The 23299-nt window shown below is 41.2% G+C and overlaps 1 protein-coding gene across 2 annotated transcripts in view; it reads left to right on the forward strand.

The window, feature by feature from the left end:
* The window catches only part of TAF1B (TATA-box binding protein associated factor, RNA polymerase I subunit B), a 74531-nt gene extending 51541 nt beyond the window's left edge, over positions 1 to 22990 (forward strand). Inside the window, exons 9-15 of one of the 2 annotated variants that reach the window (XM_077751042.1) lie at positions 6308 to 6455; positions 8230 to 8407; positions 8978 to 9024; positions 11827 to 11917; positions 16405 to 16523; positions 17189 to 17411; positions 22539 to 22990. In XM_077751042.1, coding sequence (XP_077607168.1) covers positions 6308 to 6455; positions 8230 to 8407; positions 8978 to 9024; positions 11827 to 11917; positions 16405 to 16523; positions 17189 to 17411; positions 22539 to 22743 — 1011 coding nt within the window. In that variant the 3' untranslated portion in view covers positions 22744 to 22990. The remainder of the gene's footprint in view (positions 1 to 6307; positions 6456 to 8229; positions 8408 to 8977; positions 9025 to 11826; positions 11918 to 16404; positions 16524 to 17188; positions 17412 to 22538) is intronic. The other variant, XM_077751043.1, reaches the window with a different exon arrangement.
* Positions 22991 to 23299: the final 309 nt, after the last annotated feature.

Here is a 23299-nt window from a genome sequence, read left to right on the forward strand (position 1 = left end):
AGAGCCGGCCCGGGTGCGGGGGAGCCACGGCCCTGTAGGGAGGCTGGTCCCCGGCCAGGCCCTGCAGGGGCGCCACGCGCCCTCGGAGGCAAAGGGTGGCGTGTGATCCTTTTGATGGTGTCCTCCGGGACAGGAATGGCGGGCCGTGGCCACGTTCAGTTCTGCTCCTCCCTCGTTTCCGTCCCTTTCCGTGTTCTTCTAGAACCATTAAGTGAGTGTTTCTGGACAACGAGAGTCTGCAGACACAGTGTTTTCTTTTTGCTCTGTGTGTTTTGTCTTCAGGGAAAGGCAGACCCACAGCTAATAATTAGTTTCATAAACTCCATCTCGCCCACGTAGGGTTCTATGGTTAAGGTATTTTATATAAAATAAAGGTTAAAAAATAGGAAGTAGTATTAGATTTTGAACGTTTGTAGATTTTATATATGCTGATTTTTTAAAAATCTTCAACTATTGAATTACTTCTAATTATGACCTGTCTAATATGTTGTGGGTTTTTCCCCTTTAGACAGATGTCATTTAGGTTCCTTTCTTAGACTTCTTAAAAATTGTAGGGGCACCTAGGTGGCCAAGTTGGCTAAGCATCTGACTTTGGCTCAAGTCATGAACTCACAGTTTGGGAGATTGAGCCCTGTGTTGGGCTCTGTGCTAATAGCATGAAGCCTGAAATTCTCTTTCTCTTTCTCTTTCTCTTTCTCTTTCTTTCTCTTTCTCTTTCTTTCTCTTTCTCTCCCTCTCTCTCCGCTGCTCCCCCACTTGTGCTTGCTCTTTCGCCCTCAAAATAAATAAACATTTTAAAAATACTTCAAAAATTGTTGGGGCACCTGGGTGGCTCAGTTGGTTAAGCGTCCGACTTCGGCTCAGGTCATGATCTCACGGTTTGTGGGTTCGAGCCCCGTGTCGGGCTCTGTGCTGACAGCTAGCTTAGAGCCTGGAGCCTGTTTCAGATTCTGTGTCTCCCTCTCTCTGACCCTCCCCTGCTCATGCTGTCTCTCTCTCTCTCTCAAAAATAAATAAAACATTTTAAAAAAAATTTTTTTAAATAAAAATACTTCAAAAATTGTGAAAAAAATACAGTTGTGGCAACATATACAGCTTACCATTTAAACCATCTTGAAGTATGCAGTTCAGAATTAAGTACATTCACATTGTGGTACAACCACCACCACCACCATCTCCAGACCTTTTCCGACTTTACAAACTGAAACTGCCCCCATTAAGCTTCAGTTCCCCCCTGTGCCCTGCCCCCCAGCCCCTGGTAGGGTAGGTAGAGAGCAACCATTCTACTTTCTGTCTCTGTGGATTGGACTATTCTAGTACTGCACGGAAGTGAAGTCATACAGTACTTGTCTTTTTTGTCTGACTTACTTCACATGAGAGAATGTCTTTCAGGTATATCCAAGTTGTAGCATGTGTCAGAAATGAAAAAAAATTTCCTTTTTAATTTTTTTAACGTTTATTCACTTTTGAGAGAGACAGAGCATGAGCAGGGGAGGGACATACAGACAGGGAGACACAGAATCCGAAGCAGGCTCCAGGCTCTGAGCTGTCAGCACAGAGCCCGACACGGGGCTTGAACTCACGGACGGCGAGATCATGACCTGAGCTCAAGTCGGATGCTTAACCTTGACTGAGCCACCCAGGTGCCCTGCTTTTGAAGGCTAAATAATATTATATTTGTTTATCCATTCATCCTTGGACATTTGACTTGTTTTCACCTTTGGCTGTAGTGACTAAGGCTGCTTGTTAGTGTACAAATATCTGTTAGAGTTCCTGCTTTCAGTTCTTTTGGGCATCTGCACAGAAACAGCAATCAAAGAAAGATTGCTGTTACCATATGGTGATTCTATGTGTAATTTTTTTAGACCAGTGTAGTATGTTTTTGAATATTTTTTCTTATTCTGAAAGAAATATATTCAGAGTGATTAAAAGAAATGTAGAAAACAGGGGCGCCTGGGTGGTTCAGTTGGTTGGGCTTCAGGCTTTGGCTCAGGTCATGATCTCACAGTTTGTGGGTTCGAGCCCCACATTGGGCTCTGCGCTGACACTTACCTCAGAGCCTGGAGGCTGCTTCAGATTCTGTGTCTCCCTCTCTCTCTGACCCTCCCCTGCTCACACTGTCTCTCTGTCTCTCTCTCTCTCAGAAATAAATAAAACATTAAAAAATAAAAAAAAAAGAAATGTAGAAAACACTGCAATGTATAAAGAAGAAAATAAAAATCACCCACAATCCAATTTCTCATGGATGTCATTAACATTTGATATTTTAGTTGTCTTATTTAATGTGCATTAACATATTTGCAAAATCAGGATTGAAGACTACATACAAATTTCTTTCTTGCTTTTTTAAACTCAGTATTGCACCATGAATATTTTCCTAAGTCATGGAACAGCCTATTAAAACGCTTTTTAATAGTTGCTTAATATGTATGCATGTAATGTGTACCTAACGTAGATGTCTAAAGATAAGGAAATGTTGAATTCATAGAGGGGAATATTTTCCAATCACTTAAAATGATGTTTTCAAAGGCTCTCTCATGACATTAGAAAATACACACAAAATATAATGTTAGGCTAAGATTTAGGAGACAGAGCATATAGAGCTAATTCAGTTTGTACAAAGGTTCTCAGACAGATGGGAGCTTAGCCTAAGAGCAAAGTAAACTATTAGATTTTAGTAGTGGAGTGCCATATCAGATTTCATTTTGAAATGTCACTCTTGCTGCTAGTTTCAGTGAGACCACAGCAGATAGGGAGATACCGTTTGGTTGGGAGCCCAGGCCTGGGGTGATGGAGGATCAGAGTAGGTAGTGGTTATGGAAGTGACGAGGCATCGTGGCCTTCCAGACCCAACCTTGAGGTAGACAGCCTGGGTGCGTGTGCTGTGTAAGGAAATGGAGCCGTCAAGGCTGATATCCAAATGTTTGGTTTTGGAGACCGGGTAAGGAATACCGATGGGGGAATAAAACATAGGGGTTTGGAAGATAAGAACTTGGTTTGGAACATGCACATTTGACAGAGTGGGAAGATATTCAAGTGGAGGTGTTGAAGAGGCTGTCGCATTGAAATCCCAGTGTTGTAAATGTGACTATGCCCCAAAGGGCCGAGAGAAAAGTCCTCCAACATCCTAAGTGGCTTTCTCTAAGTTATGAGCATTTTTCATTGTCTTTATATGTTCTTATTGTCTTTCATAAATTTTCTGTAATGAGGATGTATTATTTTTATAATGAAATTTAAGTTACTAGAATATATTCATGGCATTATCTATAGTAATATAAAAATTGGAAACGACCTATGTGTATAACAGTTGTAGAAGATTGGTAAACATTAAGTGGAATGATACTGAAACTGTCGAGCCACCTTTTAAAAAAAGGTTTTCAGTGTTAATCAAAAAGGAAAAGTTGTTTAAAAATAAATGAAAATTTGAAAGTGAAGTCCACCATACTGAATTGAGATGAGGAGAATCTAGACTCAGTTGTAAACTATAATATAAATCTGTAGATTTGCATTACTCATAATGATTTTATCCGAAGTTCATATGTGAAAGAATGGTAGCCTGTTTGTCACCAGGTATCTAGTTTGACGTATCAGCTTTTAGTGCGGACATTTGAAAACACAGTAAACCTTCTTAGCTCACCAGATTCCTTTTCGTTAAGGACCTTACAGTTACTAGTCATGAATTTATCATACATCAAATTGGCTTTTTGAGATTTTTTTTTTCTAAAGGGAACATTCAGTGCTCTAGTGTTTGTTTGCAGGTAAAAATGCTTAATTACACGTCCTGCCTGCATTATTTAAAAGGATTAGAGTTGCCATAAATCTTGTCAGTAATGTTAAAATTGTCTTAACTTGAAAAGATACTTCAAGTCTTGAGCAAAATGAAGCAACTGTTCTAAATGAATTAATTTTATAAAGAAAAAAGAAGGCCAGTTCATCAATGAGAATTTGTTTTCCTTTTTTCTCTCTTAAATTCACAGATTAGAATACAGTTTATAGTATTTCAGTGTACAAGTAGAAGTGCTCTAGCTTGAAAAAAACTTCAAAGGCAACAGTGCTACTTTGGGTTGACTGAGATTCAATGTGTACTCTTCCGCCACAGATCACTTATATGTTGATATGCCAAAGGCCTTTTTTTCCCAATAAAATTCAAAAGTTTAGATATTGAAATAGTGGTATCAAAATAAATGTAGTACAGAGGAGATTGTAGCTTTAGGTAAAGTAGAATCAAGCATCGTTAACACATTCTAGAAATTAACAGTATGATTGTTTTCTATAAGCAAACCCCTGTACCATTATAAAGCATTTCCTTGTGCTTTATAATTGCATATGAGCTGACTTTACCAAAGTAAAATTTAACAGAGAAATCTTCATTCCTCTGCTTGCCTCCCAGACACATTCCCACGGATGGGCAAGACATGATTTAACAGCAGTACTTTCACGGGCAAGTTAGGGGGGAGGAGTGGTAGTTGACTCTTTTATTGACAGATTGGGGAAAGTTTTGCTTCGAACAGGGAAGAACTTTCTCATGGTAAACCCATTAAAAATGGAATAGACTACCTTTGGGGAAGGTATAGTTCCCGTCCCTGGAGATTTGCAGGAGGGGCCAGATATTTGCCTGGTAGGGGTCTTGTGGAGTTGAACCATACACTTCTAAGGGTGTTTCCAAGTCTGAATGTACCAGTTAGATTGTTTCTCCTAGGAAGTTATGTATGAAGTGGTTCTATTACACCAGATAGTTTATATAGATGGTATTATCTTTGCTTTCTTGCCACTTTTTGAGGTAAGCATATAGAAGATGTCACACAGGTACATAAGCTTCATGAATCTTCCCAGCCTGAACTAGCCGCCTAGAGGGAGAAACAGCATCACCAGCACCTCTGAAACAACCCCCTCGTGCTCACTGTAGTCATTACCTCCCCGCTCCAGGGTGACCACCATCCTGACTCCTCACCCTTGCACCCTTGCAGAAGCTTGGCGCCGAGTTGCTGAGTGCTTTACTTCATGTGCGTGGGTCATCCTCTCGTGCATCTGGCTTCTTTCTTTTAACATGATGTTTTGAAGATTCATCCAGGGATCCTGCAATCCATGTTGCAGGCAGAGCGTTTGTTTCCTTGCTGCAAAGTGTTCCATTATGAAACTATATCAAAATTTACTTTTCGTCAGTGGCCTTTGGGTAGTTTCCAGCTTGGGGCTTTTGAAAATAGTGTTGTTAAGAATGTTCTGGCACATGTCTTTATGTGGACATCACGGACATTTCCGTTGGGGATATGTAGCTAGGAGAATTGCTTTGCCAAACAACGTGCACACGCTCAACTCGAATACTGCCAAACAGGTTGCCAAAATGTTTGTCTTTAGGCCCAGTTTCAGTAGGGTCCAACCATATCAGAAATGTTAGTTTCTGTGAAATTCCATAAGCCTTTTAAAAACAAATCTTACTTGAGTTACTTGATAGCTTTCTATTTTATACTGTAGTTATTCTCACCCACCTTCTCTCCCTTTCTGGATTATAAACTCCTTGAAGGCATTGTGTTATTCATCTTTACATTTCCCAAAGTACCTTGCATAGAGTAGACTCTAGGTTTAACATTTTTTACGTGAATGGATGAGTAAATGAGGGAAAATTATATGTAGTATTAATTTCAAGGACATTTATAAATGGCAACAATAAAAATCGCATACCAGATAAACTACAGGGGTGATCTTAAAGTGAACAGAATACCTTTCTTAATATTAGCTCATAGATGTTCCTGAATTCTGTAAGAGAGTCTTACACGTAGTTACATGGGAGAGTATGAAGTTGAATTGTGCATTTTTACCTATTACACTTAAGCCCTGGCGTTATCGCCCACTTAGAAGCACGTGACCATGATGAAGCAATAAGCTAACCTTGTTAGCCGTGAATTTGAAGGTGAATGAGAGGGTGTGGTAAGGAAGTGTGGGAGGGAGGTCGTGCCACGCCATAGAGCAGTCGTGACAGCTCTGTAACTCCAGTCTGGGGTCACAGCGTTGTCCCTTCCCCCGGGCTCTTCAGTGACTGGCAAGAAGTAACGATTTCACTCTGTCGTGGGGAAGGCCAGTAAGAGTTTTATGAGCCAAATGCCATTTTAGTGGCTTTTTTATTTAGCGTTATTACTGTTTTAAACTGCTAAGTTAGGATAGTAGGGATTTAGGGGTGTTTTCCCCTTCATGCTTTTCTCACCATTCCGAATTTTATTCAGTGAATACATATTGCTTTTAAAATCAGAAAGTATTTTATAAAAACAACTTATGTTGCAAAAGTTGCTACCTCGATTATCTTTTATTTCAGTCTTGGCCTACCTATGAGGATATCTATAAAAAGATGATTGAAATCGCCAAATTCTTAGATTTGCCACGTTTTCCAGACATAACTGAAGACTGCTATCTTCATCCAAACGTCCTGTGTATGAAATACCTGATGGAAGTCAATCTCCCTGGTAAGTGTGTGGTGTGTGTGGTGAGGAAGTTGTTACAGATCGGTAGAATTATAATGAACAGAATACAGAATCCTCTCAAATCACTGACTGGTAGGGTCACCCGACAGGGTCTGTGGCAACATGAAGCTTAATTTCACAATTAATCCTTTCTTAAAATATTTCGGGCCATTTAACAAGGTTAAGAGGACATTGTTCAGCAATTAAAGAGTTCTGTCCTGATATGAGGGATTTGCTTGGTTTTACAGTAAGTTTGCTGAGTGCAATTAAAGTAACCAATGTTTCATTATGTGTTATTAATGACCGAGGCACCCTCCTTCCAAGAAAAAAAAAAAAAAGCCGTGCCTTGTCAATTGACATGAAGCATGATTATTACACAATGAATTCTAATAAAAAACATCCCAGAAGCTCACCTCTGGTGATGTTTTCATCGTTTGGCAACATAATGCTATTTCCAGTCCCTAAAACAAATGGCGATCGAAGTCTGGTCGGAGCCCAGTGAACCCTCGGAGGCAATGGGACACAAGGCGTGAAGACGGCCTCGCTAGACCTTGTTCCCAATGTTCCGAGACACGGGCAGCCCGATGGAACCTGCCAATGGGACCCATTCCTGAATTTCTTGCTAGACTAGAAATGTGAGAAATTCAGGACTCGTGTTCTTAAGAGAAAATCCAAACGTGGTGTGGCTCTCCTGTTGCTTGAAGAATAGAAAAAATGTGATTGAACATACTTTTTCACAGGGAAGGAAGATGCTTATGTCAAGAAAGCAATATTCAAAATTGTGTAGTGTAATTTTAACAATACAAATAAATATAACTATGTAGTAACATATATGTGCACAAATGCAACACAAGGGTTACCAAAACGGGACTGACAGAGCCTGGCTCGTGGCAGAGCATCTGGGTCACGTGCTTTGCTGTTGGATAGACAGGGAAATAAAGTCAACAGGACATGGCACCTGAGTGCACGCACCGAATTGCAATTTAATTCACTACAACTCATTATGCTCTTATAAATAATAACTATTCTACTTAAAATTAAAGTAGGATGTTGTATACCTTATGTACTTAGTGAGGAAAGAAATTTGTTTAGTGTTTTCAAAGTGCGGCCACTGGTACTGTCTTATTTCACTCAGTTTACCCTCCCATAACCCATTTTACAAATAAAGAAGCGACTAATCCAGAGTCACAAAGCTTATGATTGGAAAGCCTAAATTTATAGGCCGGAGGTAGGCTCTCTGGTTCCAAGTGCCACTTTATTCAGCCTCGAATAATAGATGGAGGCTCAACTGAACATATCATTTCTTTGGGAAAGCAGCATGTCAAGTTCAGTACTCATCGAGCCTTCTAGTGAGCCAGCCAGGGCGTGAGCAGCGAGTGAGCATACACTCTTAGAGAAACTCTTGGTCTTACACGGGAGTTAGTTTCAAGTAAGTGGCAAATTGCTATAGAAACACAGACAAGAAGCTTGTACAAAACGATAGAAAACTAGTGTATGGCTGTGAGTTCGGTACCACAACGGGTCCTATCAATAGTGGATGTTTTAGGAAATCCAAATAGGAAAAGTTGTGCCTTGCCAGGATTCTACTGTTTATGTTTCTATACAGATATCTTTTTTTTGTTGTTTTGGTTTATTTTATTCACAAAATGTGTGTCTCTGAGTTCTAGCATAGTACCATGTATTAGGATGATACAACTTGCCCTACAGAGGTACCTGTTAGCGGGGTCTCGTTAGGGAAAGAATTTATTTCACATTTCACTATTTTGTTCTTCAACAGATGAAATGAATGATTTAACCTGCCAAGTGGTAAAAATGACTGGAATCGGAGAAGTGGATTTTCTGACATTTGATCCCATAGCTAAAATGGCCAAAACTGTTAAATATGATGTACAGGCTATAGCTGTTATTGTAGTAGTACTGAAACTGCTCTTTTTATTGGATGACAATTTAGAATGGTAAGTGTATATCAATTTTATGAGGAAAAAATTACACTGTTTTTACCTAATTATTCGAGGTAAAGGATTCCATATATTGTCTCCACAGAAAACAGAGCCTCTCAGTCATTGTAGAACACAGACTAGTAGCAACAATTACTTCTACATGAATTTTGACTCAGCTAGTTGTCAGAGATTTAATTCTACCTTAGTAAGTTGTTTGCCTTGTGTTTTATTGCCGTTTTTAGGTAGATACACATGTTCTCATTGCTTCACTGATTCCGGAGTTTAAATCATCCTCGACAGAGCCTAAAGAATCTTGTAGCACTTTATCTGTATGCCTTTAGGCTCCTGGCACTGTGTGTCTTCAAAGATTATTTTGGAAAGTAAAGGAATCTTAAAGTGTCACCCCACCCCACCCCCGAATGCCAGTAAACAATGGCAGGATGTATAAGGATTGCCTCTCCATTAAAAGTAGGCATCGGTTCCAAGTCCTGTTCTACACTTTTCTTTCAGAAGAAGAAGTCAAAATGTAACTGTCATTGAAGAAGTGATTTCTAAATAAATTGACTTGCTTATTGGTATTTCCAGGTCTTTGTCTAATATTGCTGAGAAATACAATGAAAACAACAAAGAAGGTACTTAACTTTTTAACTTTCAACTTCAAAGTGATTGTAACTGATGGATTAAAAGAAGCAATAAATGTAAAGAAGAAACTTTGAAAAATATACAAGGGCACGTATACACACACATGTATACAAATAGTACCTTATGCCAGAATTGTTTCTTCATATAATTATCTAATTATACATCTAGGCTACTGAACTTCAGCGATTTCCCACTGTGTGGAATCCAGCCTGCTTTTTTAGTCCCGGCTTCTCCTCACAGGACCGTGACGGCACCGGCAGTTCTGGGACTGTATCATCTGTTCTCATGCCTCAGCCTTTGCTCACACTGTCCTTCTGCCTGAGATGCTTTCCTTCTTACCCCCCAGCTCCCTCAACCCCTGGCAAATCCACCTGTATTCTTCAAAACTCTGCCTTCTCTTCACATTCAGTTGTCACCTCACCGCTCCCCAAATCAGAACTTACCACTCCTGCCAAACCGCACCTGACCAGACTGCTGGTGGATGCCCAGCACAGGGAATCAGAGCTGGTGGGCGAGGTGTGCCTCGCCCTGGTAGGTGGGCCAGGATCTAGAAAGCGCTAGGAAGAACAGCTGGCAGAGAGTAAGGACAACATAAGTGATAGAAAGATAGAGAGGTAGATTGTGAGCTTCTAGAGGGAGGGACCACGTGTTTTCTTTCTTTCTTTCTTTCTTTCTTTCTTTCTTTCTCTCTCTCTCTCTCTCTCTCTCTCTCTCTCTCTCCCTCTCTCCGTCTCCGTCTCCCTCTCCCTCTCCCTCTCTCTCCCTCCCTCTCCCTCCCTCCCTCCCTCCCTTTCTTCTTTTTTTAATGTTTCTTTAGTGCCTAACATAGTATCTGGCCTAGGAGCAATTCAGTGAGGTTTGGGAAATATATGAATTCTTAAATTCAATTCTAGTTTCTTAGTTCCCTCACTGGGATTTATGTTCATTGGTTTTTTTAAAAATTTCAGCTTTATTGGGTTATAATTAACATATAAAATTGTAAGATATTTAAAGTGTGTATCGTGGTTATTTGATATATGTTTGCACTGTGAAAGGATTCTCTCATCTGCTAAATTAACACGTGTATCATGTCACATTTGTGTGTGTGTGTGTGTGTGTGTGTGTGTGTGTGTGTGTGTGAAAGAACATGTAAGTCCTATTCCCTTAGCAGATTTCCATGATATAATACAGTGTTATTAACCACGGTCACCATGTTTTACATTAGATTTTCAGACCTTATTTATCTTAGAGCCAAAACTTTGCACCCTTTTACCAACCTGTTGCTATCCCGCCCCAGCCCCTGGAAACTACTCTTCTACTCTCTGTTTCTAAGAGTTTGACTTTTTTTTTTTTCCAAGATTGCACATACATTGGTTTTAGGAGCTTGGATTTAATGGTAGGAGTCAGTTTGTGAGTTCTTTCGAGAATATATGCAGAATACTTCTTTCTGTACATTGCTTCATGTCAGCTTCAACCCAGAGTGGAAGGTTGAACAAAATGTCTTCTAATGTCCCTGTCGTGCTAAAGGGCCATCATCAACTATGTAGACATTTAGCGTAAACAGAGCGCTTTGACAGGTCATCTCCCCTGCGATGCTCAAGATGAATCCATGTTGTCAGCAGGGCGAGTGTCGTGGTCCCCACTCTCTCTGCTCCCCCGCTGTCCACCGTCCCCTGCCTCCCCACGTTATTGATGAGGAACTTGAGGTTTAAAGAAGTTGTGACTTACTTAAGTTCACAGAACCTTGTGTTGTATTAATCACTATAGTTTTTCCCCTGTCCTTATAGCTATTTTGGTAGTTCCTGTCCACCTGTATGGTCTATGAGGCCATATTGAATTCAGTGATGATATTGACCATCTGAAAAGATTCTTAGGTACAATCGAAGGAGACTGTATTTATTAGAAAATATGTAAAAAGTTCAGCCTTGGGGCACCTGGGATGGCTCAGTCAGAAGAGCATCCAACTCTTGATCTCAAAGTCGTGAGTTCAAGCTCCATGTTGGGTATAGAGATTACTTAAGATAAATAAATAAACTAATAAACTAACTTTAAAAAAAATCAATCTTTCACTCGGCCATTTTCCTTTTGCCAGCCTTCCTTTCTTCTGACTCCCTCACTCTGTAATCCTCTTTTCTGATTTACCTTTGATTTTATTTTTTTTTCCTCCGAAACCATTGCATCTCCCCAGGTGGATTGAGTAAAAGAGTGAGTAGTGAATCTTCATCTTTGCCTACCTTCAGTTCTGTGGTCTCTCTCACCTTGACATCTTGAGCACACACCCACCCCAGCTATCCAATACAATCCCCTTTCTTACTTATCTCTAGATTCTCTGGATTTGGATTCAGATTGGGAAGAACAGGATTAAGAACTGATGAAACGGGAAGTCTGGATTCAACTAATACAGTTTATCAATCATTTGTCCTAATTCAAAAGTATTCTCAGGCATGTGGGAGCATCCCCATGTGCCAGACACTGTGCTGTGTGTTGGGTCGGGAGGAAGGGGTGTGATTGTGTAGTGACAACCAAAACATGTCCTCTCCATCTCAAGGAGGTGACAGTCAAATCAAGGAGAAACAAACATATAAAAAGATGGTTTTAGTGTAATCTAGTTAGGGCCACAATATAGGTAGGAACTAAGCGACGGGTCGATTGCTCAGGAATCACGTTGGAGTACCGAGATAGTGACTCCTTAATTCCCAAAATGTTGACTCCATGATGTTTATTTGTGTTAATGAATGAAGACTCAAATGGACAAGGTGTGTGGTTATAATGTGACTCATTTGGTTACTAATCATGGATTTCATTTTTTTCAGATAAGCCATGGTTTGATTTCAGAAAATGGTACCAAGTTATGAAGAAATCTATTGATGAGAAAAAACAAAAATGGGACGAAGCCAGGGCAAAGTATGTTATCTTTTCTAGTTTTAGATTTACCTACTTGATTTCCAAATCTGTTACCTTATGTTTGAAAGCTGAAGTTTCAACAGTTAGACTCCTCAGCACTGTGACATTTTTTCTAGAAATACTAGCCCCTATATTCTAATCAACTATGTTTTTTTGTGTTACTATTCACTAAACTCCAGATTTTATTTGGATTTCCCCAGTGTTTCCATTAATGTCCTATTTCTAACCCGGGACCCAATCCAGAGCACCACAGCGTACTTAATTACTAATTTTTTATAATTTGTGTGAGTCTCAACTCCATTCCTAATATTCCTCCTTCTTCCCCTTTCTCAAAGTTGAACATTTTTCATCTCCTTTCCAATATTACAAAGATTACAAATATCAGCCTGACACAAGCAATGAGAATGTTCCCCCCAAATAAAGATCCCTATAAAAAGCAAAACAGAAGAAAGCTGAAAGAGAAGATATTTAATTCAGTCAGACTCACCATTTGACTTTGAACTCTCTTTCTGATGTCGGTTCATTGTGATAGAGTGGAAAGAGCATAGCTGTAGAGACAGGCAGTGCTGGGTTTGAATCCTGATTGCATACAGACTAGTTGTGCGGCCAGGGGCAAGTTACTTAAGTTTTTAGCCTCAGTGCACTGAAATTTAGTTCACTTGTAAATTTTCATAGACATTATATTTTATATAACATAGAGTACATTTCTATTGATCTCTAGTTTGAAGAGTTTTATATCGATTCTTAGAACTTTCAGTCTTTACAAGACTTTGAATAAAAAAATTAATGTCTGTATTTTATGTAAATTTATAATAACCCTATTTGATGAACTAATTTTATATACTTTGAGAAAAATCAAGCCTCCTCAATTTAGGTGACATGAGAATTCATTCAGCTCCAGGTTCCTCATCAATGAAATACAGATAATAATGCCTGCTGTGTGCTTCAAGAACTGAATTTCAGTTTTCGCAGGTAGAATTGGATTATTTTTCCTCTGTATTTAAGAGAGCTTTTAAATAGAGAAACACACTCACGGAGATGAATAAAGCACCATGGGGAAGAGGATCCTTGCCAAAAAGGGGGGAGGCAGAGCCGTGCCTCACTCTTCAGGTTTGACACACAGTGATGGAAGAGAAGAGGTGGGGCATGAACTCCTTCTGACAGCCTGTGGGGACCCAGGAGCCTGGTCCTTCCTCTTCCTTGTCAGAGAAGGAAGGTCTCCCCAGTCGCTGGGGCTCCTTGGGCACAAGAGTAGCAGCAGGAACAGAAGTTGGCCCCGTTGTCTCAGGTTATCTTGGAGAACCAGACGTTGGGCCTTCCTTTTTACGGTGCCAGCAGGGGTTGTCCTGACTGACCCTGAGAGGCTAGGTGTTCAGGGGCCGTGCCACGCAGGAGGCTCAGCGGTAACTAGGCATTTATTAGCTCAAACCAGGCACCAGCTTACACTTCGGACAGAGCTGTTAGAGCCCAAATTGATACTTCAGTGTTCAATTGCACATCAAAGACTTACTGGCTTTTAGCTACTTTAGGGGAGAATTTAATGACCAAAGAGAAAATGCCTATTTTCAGAATGGCATCTTCCAGGGAGAACAGGGCCCAGGAAAGAGATTGTCCAGTGGATCCATTACCAAAATCCTTCATCGAGTGGGTGCTTTGAGCTAAGTGAGATACCACCTGTAAATCCCACTGACGAGTGCTTGGGCGCACAGCCCGTGTGTGCAGTCTGTGACCTGTGTGTCTCACCCCACCCCACCCCTGTTGTTGACACAGATTTGTAATTTTTTCTTCCCTTATTGTGAACATCATCTTCCATGTTGTCAGATGAATGTTATTAAAGTATCTTCTGTACCTGAGTATAGGTCACTGTGTATGACATTATGAAAAACACTGATAACAGTAGTTGAAAACCTAATAACAGCTTAAGTTAAGGCTGTTTTGACTTCCAGTTGTTATGAAGATTTAAAAGCATGTGCAGAAAATCTTTGCAGCCTTTTGGGTGAGGCAAAATTTCGTAGATATGATACCAGAAGGATGATCCACAAAAGGAAAAAATTATAAATTGGGCTTCATCAGAAGAAAGAATAACTGCTCCTCAAAAGACACTGTTAAGAGAACAAGAGGCCCATACAGTGGGAGAAAATATGTGCATGTCATGCATCTGATAAAAGATTTGTATCTAGAATATATAAGGCATTCTCATACAATAAGAAACAGAAAACCACAGTTTTTTAAATGGACAGAAGATTTGAACTTCACCAGATACTTCACTAACGAATATGTATGGGGCTGCTGGGTGGCTCAATCACTTAAGCATCCAGTTCTTGATTTTTGGCTCAGGTCATGATCTCATGGTTTGTGAATTTGAGCTCTGTGTTGGGCTCTGCCCTGAGAGCAAAGAGCCTGCTAAGGATTCTCTGTCTCCCTCTCTCCCCCTTTCCCCTGTGCGCGCACACGAGGTCTCTCACATGCACACGCGCTCAAAAATAAATAAACATTTTTTAAAAAGGAAGCAACTTAACTTCTTTTAAAAATTTTTAAAAAGATGTATGAAATGATGCTCAGTATCATTACTTAATAGGGAAATGCAAATTAAAACCACAACAAGATATCATTACACTAGTTAGAATGGCCAAAAACAAAGTGAAATGAACAAAAAACTGACCATACCAAATGTGGGAATTCAAAATGGTACAGCCATTTTGGAAGTTTGACAGTTTCTTATAAAGTTAAACATACATTTAAGAATTAGTTACACTATGTAGTAGTTTTCACTTTTACATGTTTACCCGAGTGAAATGACGACTTCACGTAAAAATCACCACTCGAATGTTTGTACCAGCTCCATTCACAATGGCCAAAAAGTGGCAATAACCCAGATGCCCTTCAACTGGTAAATGGATAAACCAAGTGGAGTATGTCTGTACAATAAGATACTGTTCAGAAGTGAAAGGAACAAACTTCAGATGCATCCACAATATGAATGACTGAAATGCATTGTGCTGAATGAGAGTCTCAAGAGGTTACATGTGGTACGAGTCCCTTTATAGGGCATTCTGGGAATTCTGGGAAAGGCTAAACTTGAGAGATGGAAAAGCATCAGCAGTGGCCTGAGATCAGGGACGTGGGAGCATGGAGAGGGATTGTCAGTGAAGAGGCATGAGGAACTTTGGATTGACGGGCCTGCTCTGTGTACATGGCGGTCGTTACACAACTGTGTGTGTTTGAGCCAGCAGAACTGTACGCGGAGCAGTGGGGGGTTGTTTGTAAATTGTACCTTAGTTTTTAATAGTTGGGAAATAAAATGGGAAGATTGGAGGGAAGCCTACAGATCCCCGTAGAAAACATTAGGACTTCGTGACATGCCTCTGTTTTTTTGTAGCTTTTATAGCTTGGGGAAGAGGGAAGCAAAGTAAAGTACAAATTTCAAGGAGTGTCTAGACAGTTAAAATGTTATTTTAGAAGGCTTTCCATTTTCTAGGCGCATGACCCCAAGGAAGTAATGCCTCTTGATGATAGCATAATTGCCGCCTGTATAGACGTTTATTATAAATGCATAAGGAAATCTATCTAGATTAGGTATTCACAAGGAACTTTTTATTTTTTTGATGTTTGTTTATTTTTGAAAGAGAGAGAACACGCGTGTGGGAGAGGGGTAGAGAGAGAGAGCAAGACACAGAATCTGAAGCAGAAAGCAGGCTCCAGGCTCTGAGCTGTCAGCACAGAGCCTGATGTGGGGCTTGACCTCACGAGCTGTGAGATCATGACCTGAGCTGAAGTTGGACGCTTAACTGGCTGAGCCACCCAGGCATCCCCACAAAGAATTTTTAATAGCCGGTTTATCCACTGATTGGGATTAAAACATTTAGGGAACTTCTTTATTATTTTTCCCCCGAGGACATTGTTACATTTATTATTTAAGAAAATAAACAATAAAAAAGATACTTGAAAGAATCACAGATTTATTTACCGTAAGGTTCAATGACAAGCACTCTGATCTATTTTAAGTGTGGTGTGGTTCACTAAAATTGAGTTCATGCATAGTTTTCAGGAAAAGCGTCACTTATTAACATCGATTGCATCCCTACATCAGAAGCCTGGTGCTGACTCTTCACTTTTGTGATTGCCAGAGTCAGGAGTGCCTCCGATTTAATCCTCAGCAAAAGGGTGGCCGGGCAAAGGCAGGAGGAACCGTCGTTTCTCAGGTGGTTTCACTCTGTGAGAACCGACGGCAAGAGAATTTTATGGTGAAGGAAACCGTTTCTACATTTTTGTGTAACAGCTGCTTCAGAACCGTCTGACACCCGGGAGAGTTTGGGGATGAGACCGTCATTCTGTTGGCTTGCTGTCACCTTCAGTGCTACTTGCTTACGTCGGTGACGTAAGCTCCACAGACCCGTGTCAGTAGGTCATTCCAAGGCAGAGCTATGACGCTGACCAGCAGGGATTTCAGTCAGTGCTTCAGAGAAACTTCTCTGAACCGTGTTTAGGTCCATTTCTCCTCCGTCGTGCCCCACGCGTTCTTCTGTGCTGTACAGGTACCTGTGGAAAAGCGAGAAGCCACTCTACCACTCCTCCAGCGACAGAGCGGTGGTGTATAAAAGAAGAGGTGAGTTGCAGCTTCTCTTACTGCCCCGTAGCACCGCCCTTGTAGAAAAGCTGAGTATCTTCACTTGGAAAGGGAGTGCCGAGGGGTGCCCGGCTGACTCAGTCGGAAGAGTGTGCTACTCTTGATTTCAGGGTCATGAGTTTGAGCCCCACTTTGGGTGTAGAGATTGCATAAATAAATAAACTTTAAAAAACTTAAAGTAAGTGCGTAGGAATTTTTTTTTACTTCTTCAACAAGCGTTTCGATGCACATCTAAAGAAACATCGTCTGCAAGAAATCTCCATGGGAATCTATTTCAGGAACATTGCATTTTTTAAAACAGAACTTAAGTTCCCACCAGAATCTGAAATCCCATCCTTCTGTGATGTTCACAACTCTTGGTTTGGAGAATTGCCTTTAGGTTTTCTTGTTCACTCTTTTTTTTTTCTAATTGTGGTAAAAATACATAACATAAAATTTACCATTTTAATCTTTTTTAAGTAGTTCCCCAATGTCCCTCACCCAGTCTCAGTTTCTCTTACTGTTTTCCCCTTTCAATATCATGGTGTGTTTATCAAAACTCAGAAACTGACATTAGTACATTACTAACAAGTAAACTACAGGCGTCACCTATGATTTAACGTTAGTTTTCGTTTTATTTCTTTTCTTTTTTCCTCCATTTCCAGAAATGGTGGTGGATCTACAAAAACAGTTTAGCACATTGGTTGATTCAAAACCAACTGTTGAGAGAAAAAGGCCTTCAAGTTTTCAGTTCAACTGGGCTGAAGAAGACGCTGCTGGAACCTGTTTCCATGGGCACAGCCTCCAGGGGGTCCTGAAGAAGAAAGGCCCTTCATTGACCACCAAGAACTCACTCTACTGGCTGAGCACACAGAAATTCTGTAGAAGGTGGGTGATGCTTTTAGAAATCAAAGCATTAAAGAAAAAATCATGCAATCTCTGGTTTGCGGTGAAGTAGTATTCTTTGCTAATTAAAAAAAAAAAGTCACATAAAATTAGAGCTGTCGTGAGGACCAGATTGGTTATTTGTTGGAATTAGAAGATGTTGGGCTTACAATCACGAAAATTGGCCTGAATGCGTTGGGTCTTGTTTCAGAGTTTTAGGGATGGCGGTGTTTGCTCCCCTTACTGCGATCATCCTTTCACGATGCACACGTTGCATGCTTTAAACTTAACAGAAGTCATGTCGATCATATCTCAGTAAAGCTGAGAAGAGTTTTAGAAGATAAAGACTTTTTTCATGGTGACTTTATATATGTTTACACCAAGTTCATCTTCTACTGATCTCAGTCTTTATACCCAGACGCCGTCTGTCAGGCAGCCTCCCAGGCGCCACGAGGGTGTGCTCATGCCGCTGGCTGGCTGTCCCCCGCTGGGCTGCCGGCTCGCGCCTCCACGGCCCTGTGTCCCAGGGGTCAAAGCAGCATTTGCATGCGTTAGGGACGGGCTCATAACTTTGTTTTCCCCAGGGCGCAGACAGCGTGTAATACTGATCTTTTTCGTCTTCTCAAAACCTCCAGGGCTCCTGTCTCATTCAGAGTAAAGTCCGAAGACCCTGCAGAGCCCTCTGGCCCTCCCCCTCCCTCCCTTTCCCCGCGTTCACTGCCCTGCCCGCGCCAGCCTCCTCGCCGCTTGTGGCGCTTGCCAAGCACACGCCTCACACACAGGCCTTTGCACCTGTTGTGCCTCCAGCCTGGATTGTTCTCCCTCCACGTACCCTCAAGGGCTCACTTCTGTCACGTTTTTGCTCTAATTTCACTTCGCCATCCTGTCTCAACTAGCACCAACTCTCCCCCCCACACACACACACGCGCGCGCACACACCTCACCACCCTCAGTTCCCCTGGCCCATTTTTATTTCTTATAGTTTTTGTCACTATTGAATAAACTATTATATGTTCATTTTGCATATTTGTCTGCCTCCCCACACCAGAATAGAATAGAAGATCCTTGAGTGCAGGGACTCTGTCTTAATGAATTACTGGAAACTCCCAGAGGCTAGAATGGGGCCTAGCAGGTGGTAGGTGCTCACCAATTATTTGTTGAATGAATGAGTGGAAAATAGAGATGAGGATTAAATGAGATGTTTGGCGTCCGTCACCTAGTAAATCTCAATAAATGATAACTATGGTCATTGTTTTCCATAAAACTAATTTTCTGTTCAAGAGTTTCTCTTCCTACGTTGAGTATCAATCAAAGGTAAGTAAGCTGTAGAAAATACAATAGGAAATAACAAAATGAAGTCATCTGTATTAAAATTGACTACTTAAGAAAAGCCGAGCGGAGTCTAGAATGACTGAGGGGTGGCACTGTCTAAGCAGCAACAGGGAAACGCTGGAATCCAGCCCCCGGGGTCACAGCTCCGTGTCTGAGGGGATACATTCCTTTGCAGTGGTCAGTGCAATGACTTTTTCAGATTTCATCAAAAGGAAGAGAAAAGGTCGTAGTCCTGGCCAGTGAGCAGCACCCGCGCGAGACCAGTAAGTTAGGAAGTGGTCACCTGGCGCCCTTCTGTCTCGTCCGCCTGCAGTCAGTCCTGAGGGAGGGACGGAGGCGCTCCTTATACCTTCACGCTTCTCCCTTGGCACAGCCAGTGTATTTCTAGATGTTCTTCACAGATGTCACACTGCGATAGAAGACGCTTACAAAGAGACCTTGGTGTCGTCAGAGTTGAAACAGCTGATAACCTGTAGACGAAGCATCCGTGATATCATGACTCTATGCGCCAAAATTCTGTCCACCTTGCCTATTTGGACCATAGCCTAGAACCAGAGAGTACGCAGAAAAGGCGTCAGCGAACCAGTACAAACGCCGCGGGGTCCACTGCAGCAGATGCTCTTTTCTCAGGAAGCCCCGCAGCCCCTCCCCCACAGCCTGCTCGCTCTGCTTTCAGGTGCGTTGCCGTCAGGCCGACTTGTCTGATTCCAAACTCATCATCATCAAAAGAAACAAAATAGGAGGGAGCCTGGGAGGTGCTCTGCTGATAATCATCTTGACAACAAACAGAAATGACATCCAGTTGACAAACGGTAGAGGAGCCGGCATCAGAGTCCGCAGCAGACAGAAGACCTCAAGTTACAGCAGCCGGAGTTCATTCACGACACAAGTCCAGTCGCTCCCCGCAGCCAAAGAGGCCTGATGGGGTCTCGGTTTGAACACAGAGCATGACCCACACGCTGCGCACATGCTCGTTGGGTGTGTTTTTCTTGGCTGTGTTTTCTAGTATTTGCACGGTAAAAATGGACAACTGGTAATAATATAATTGTACAGGCTAAAACACATCGTGCTGCACGTGCTCTGTTCAAGAAAACAAATGATGTGTCCTTCAGTTTTAAAAGATGTCCGCACCAGATGGTTAAGATGAAGAGAGCAGATCTTCAGCCGCGTAGAGAGCTGTGTCGCACGGGAGGACGCCTGCCTGAGACCGACGCACGTGTTGTATGGAAGATGCCCGTGCCCACTCTCAGGCCTCGAGGACTACGCGGCCGAGGGCGAGAGGGCGCCTCTCGACGAGAGGCTGTTTATCCTTCTGATCTGAGGCAGAACCAACAGTCTAAGGAGCCGAAATGCCCTTCGTGGTCCCGTTTCCGCGAGGGCCCGTCGGGAAGTAGGCCCGTTGCTGACCGTCAGCGCGGCCTGAAGACGTGCGGCAGGCGCTGGCTGAGCAGGTGTCTGCTCTTGACCTCCCGGAGCGGAGCAGGTGGTTCCTCCCGCTTCCACCGGAGGAGGAACAGCCGTGGCAGTTCAGGTCGCCAGCCCCAGGAAGCGGAGGGGCTTTGGATGTCCACGCACACACGTACACACACACACACAATTTTTTTCGGTCCCACAAAATTTTACTTGAATTTAAAAGTTTTTATTTTAACTAGTATTTTAAACTATGGTAAAAAAAAAAACACACACACAATAAACAATACTCAAATATGTCATATACCAAATTTGAACCTATTGCAGACCACCAAAACATTAACTTGTATTCTCGGGTTTATTTTTGTACATATGCAGACTTGAGAAACTATTTTTTTTGGGCACACGTTTGAACTTCTCATGAGGAAGTTCAAATGTACCTTTATGCTGCCCCCTCTTTTAAATGTAAACCTATGCTTATCCCTTGACATAAAATTGTTTGTGTAAACATATTCTTATAGCATCCATCTGGCACACTCATTTCTCTTCCACGTGAGAGCTCAGGAGCATCAGCTGGCCCATGTTCTACTCACAGCAGAATACTTGCCAATAACAAACCGTTTATGTTATATTCGGTTTTATGGCTTACAACTCCAGGATAGCTTTCTGAGTTTGTGATAAAGAATATAATCCTTATAAGGTATTACTAGTGATTCAACTTAAAAATAAAAGCCCTTAAGGGAGCAAATAATTTGTGTACCTTTCCTTTCTGGTGTAGAGTTAGAGCCTCCCTGGGTAAGAGAAACAATATTTTTACCCGTTTGGTTGTAACTGTTTGTCTGAAAGAATCTCTCTCACAATAGCTGAAATTTAAAAGCAAAGCAAGAGGCCACCATTTTGTGAGAATTCGTGTAGCTGGCTTATATTTGATTTCTGTTAAACCAATCAATGAATGCTTGAGGCTTCTAAATGTCCTATTAGTGAACATGGTAGGGGTTTGCCTTTGTTGTACATCGCTAAAGTAGTCTTAACATTTTAAGTGAAAACAAAAATCAATTTTAAAGGAGTATAGTGGAAGTGAACATTTTTGAGCCCTTCCTACATGTCGGCCATACGGTTAAGTGCTTGGCGTATGTTCTCATTCAATACTTTGGTCCACTCTTAGTTTTTCCTATTTTACAGGTCAGAGAACCAAGTAGCGTTATCCATTGTCATAACTGGCGGGGGCAGAGTATTGTGGTGCAAACATTAACTTTCAGGAACCTAGGACCATATATGTTACATAAATCATAAAAGTTCATACCTTGTACATGTTGTTTACTTGTTTTGTAAGCTTTTTGTTATGGAAATGTTCACGTATATTAAAAAATAGATTATTATAATGAATGCCCCTCCCTGTACCTGTCATTCAGCTTTAACTGTTGTTAACATGACTGGACTTGCTTCACCCACGCCGACTCACTCTCACCCCCACCCCCAGATTATCTGGAAGCATATCTCAAGTGTCATAATACTTCTAAAAACAAAACCATAATAACAATCAGACATTTAAAAACTAATAGTAATTCCTATTAACGCTATCAAACATGCAGTCAGTGTTTAGATTGTCCCAATTGCTATGAAATTTTTAATGTAATTCAGTCCATATATAAGGCCTATACACACTGCAGGTGGCTAAGGTATAGTTCGTAAATTCTTTTATGTCCTTTTTTTTTTTTAATCCCTTGCAGGGCAAAAATGACTTGTTGAAGAATCCAGGTCTTTTGTCCTGTATAATTTCCCGTAGTCTGCATTTTGCTGATTATAGCCCATGATACTAATTCGTCTGTACCTGGGTTGCCCCCACCTTGGTATAGTCAGAGATGGAGTTAGAGGCAGTTAGAGATCCGTAATTAGAGATTTGGTGGCAGCTGGAGATTTGCTCAGATTCAGGTTCTACCACTTTTAAGATAAGCAAAATTGCTTTGTAAACTCTTGTTTCTATAACAGGCACAAGATTGCAGGCTGTATTATCAAGTCTGGTGTCTTATTTTGGGTGGGGATTAGGGATTATTTATTTTCTTTTATTTTTAAAAAAACTCTGCCCAGAATCCCTTCCTGTGGGCTGTAGTTTGCCTTGAGCGTGGCCAGAAGAGCAGTCCCCCTGGGCCCTGGGGCAGCGGCCCCCCCCCACCCGCGTGGTAGCTGGGGGTGATGCCAACACGCTGTGCTCTAACGTTAAGGAGCTTTGCCAGTGTCTGGGTTTCCTTCCAACTCAGAGTGCTGTCTGAAGCCTAACCGTATGTATTTGCTTGGTTATTGGGGGTGGAGGTGAGGGGTCAGGGATAGATGCATGCATTTCCAAGTGGCCATTTTAAGGTAACTTCTTCCTTTTTCTTCCCTTTCTAGCTATTGTAAACATGTGACGACCTATGAAGAATCAAATTTTTCTCTGAGTTATCAGTTTATAATAAACCTCTTCTCCTTCCTGCTAAGAATAAAGACCTCTTCTCTCCATGAAGAAGTGAGCTTAATTGAAAAGAGACTTTTTAAAACAAAATACAGTAAAACGAAAAAGAAATCTTCAAGATCCAGGAAAGGGAGAAAATACTGAGAAAAAGGAAATAGAAAGTCTCTTGGGAAAACATTTTAATAGTGATAATAATGTCCAATTATAATAGCCCAGAGAATCATGGAAAATAGAATTTTATTACATACACATGCTTACATAGATGCACATGTAGCAAATGCGCTTATAAAAATGTGTATTGGAAAACAAGTGAACTCTGTTTGAATGTATTTTTTAAATTATGAAGTTCCTTGAGAAAATTAGAATAAATTTTATATATAATACCCAGAAATTTGTATTCATTATATATATTTTTTGTATTCATTATATTTTAAAGCTAAATTTGTTTTTCAAACGAGATCACTTCCTTATTCATTATGCTCCAGAGGAAATCCCAGATGGATCAAAGATCTAAACATCATAATCTTTCACATATACATTTATTACGGTGTTGGAGCGAAACGAGTATCGTTGGCCTGATGATCTCGGGATGTACAGGCACTTTCTGAGCATGCCTCAAAACCAGAAGCCAAAAGGGAAAGACTACAAAGTCACAGGCAAACGGCGCACTAGGAAAATATATTTGCGGCACATGATGGAC

Source organism: Crocuta crocuta, unplaced genomic scaffold, assembly GCF_008692635.1.
Source record: "Crocuta crocuta isolate KB4526 unplaced genomic scaffold, BGI_CrCroc_1.0 scaffold129, whole genome shotgun sequence".
Taxonomy (NCBI): domain Eukaryota; kingdom Metazoa; phylum Chordata; class Mammalia; order Carnivora; family Hyaenidae; genus Crocuta; species Crocuta crocuta.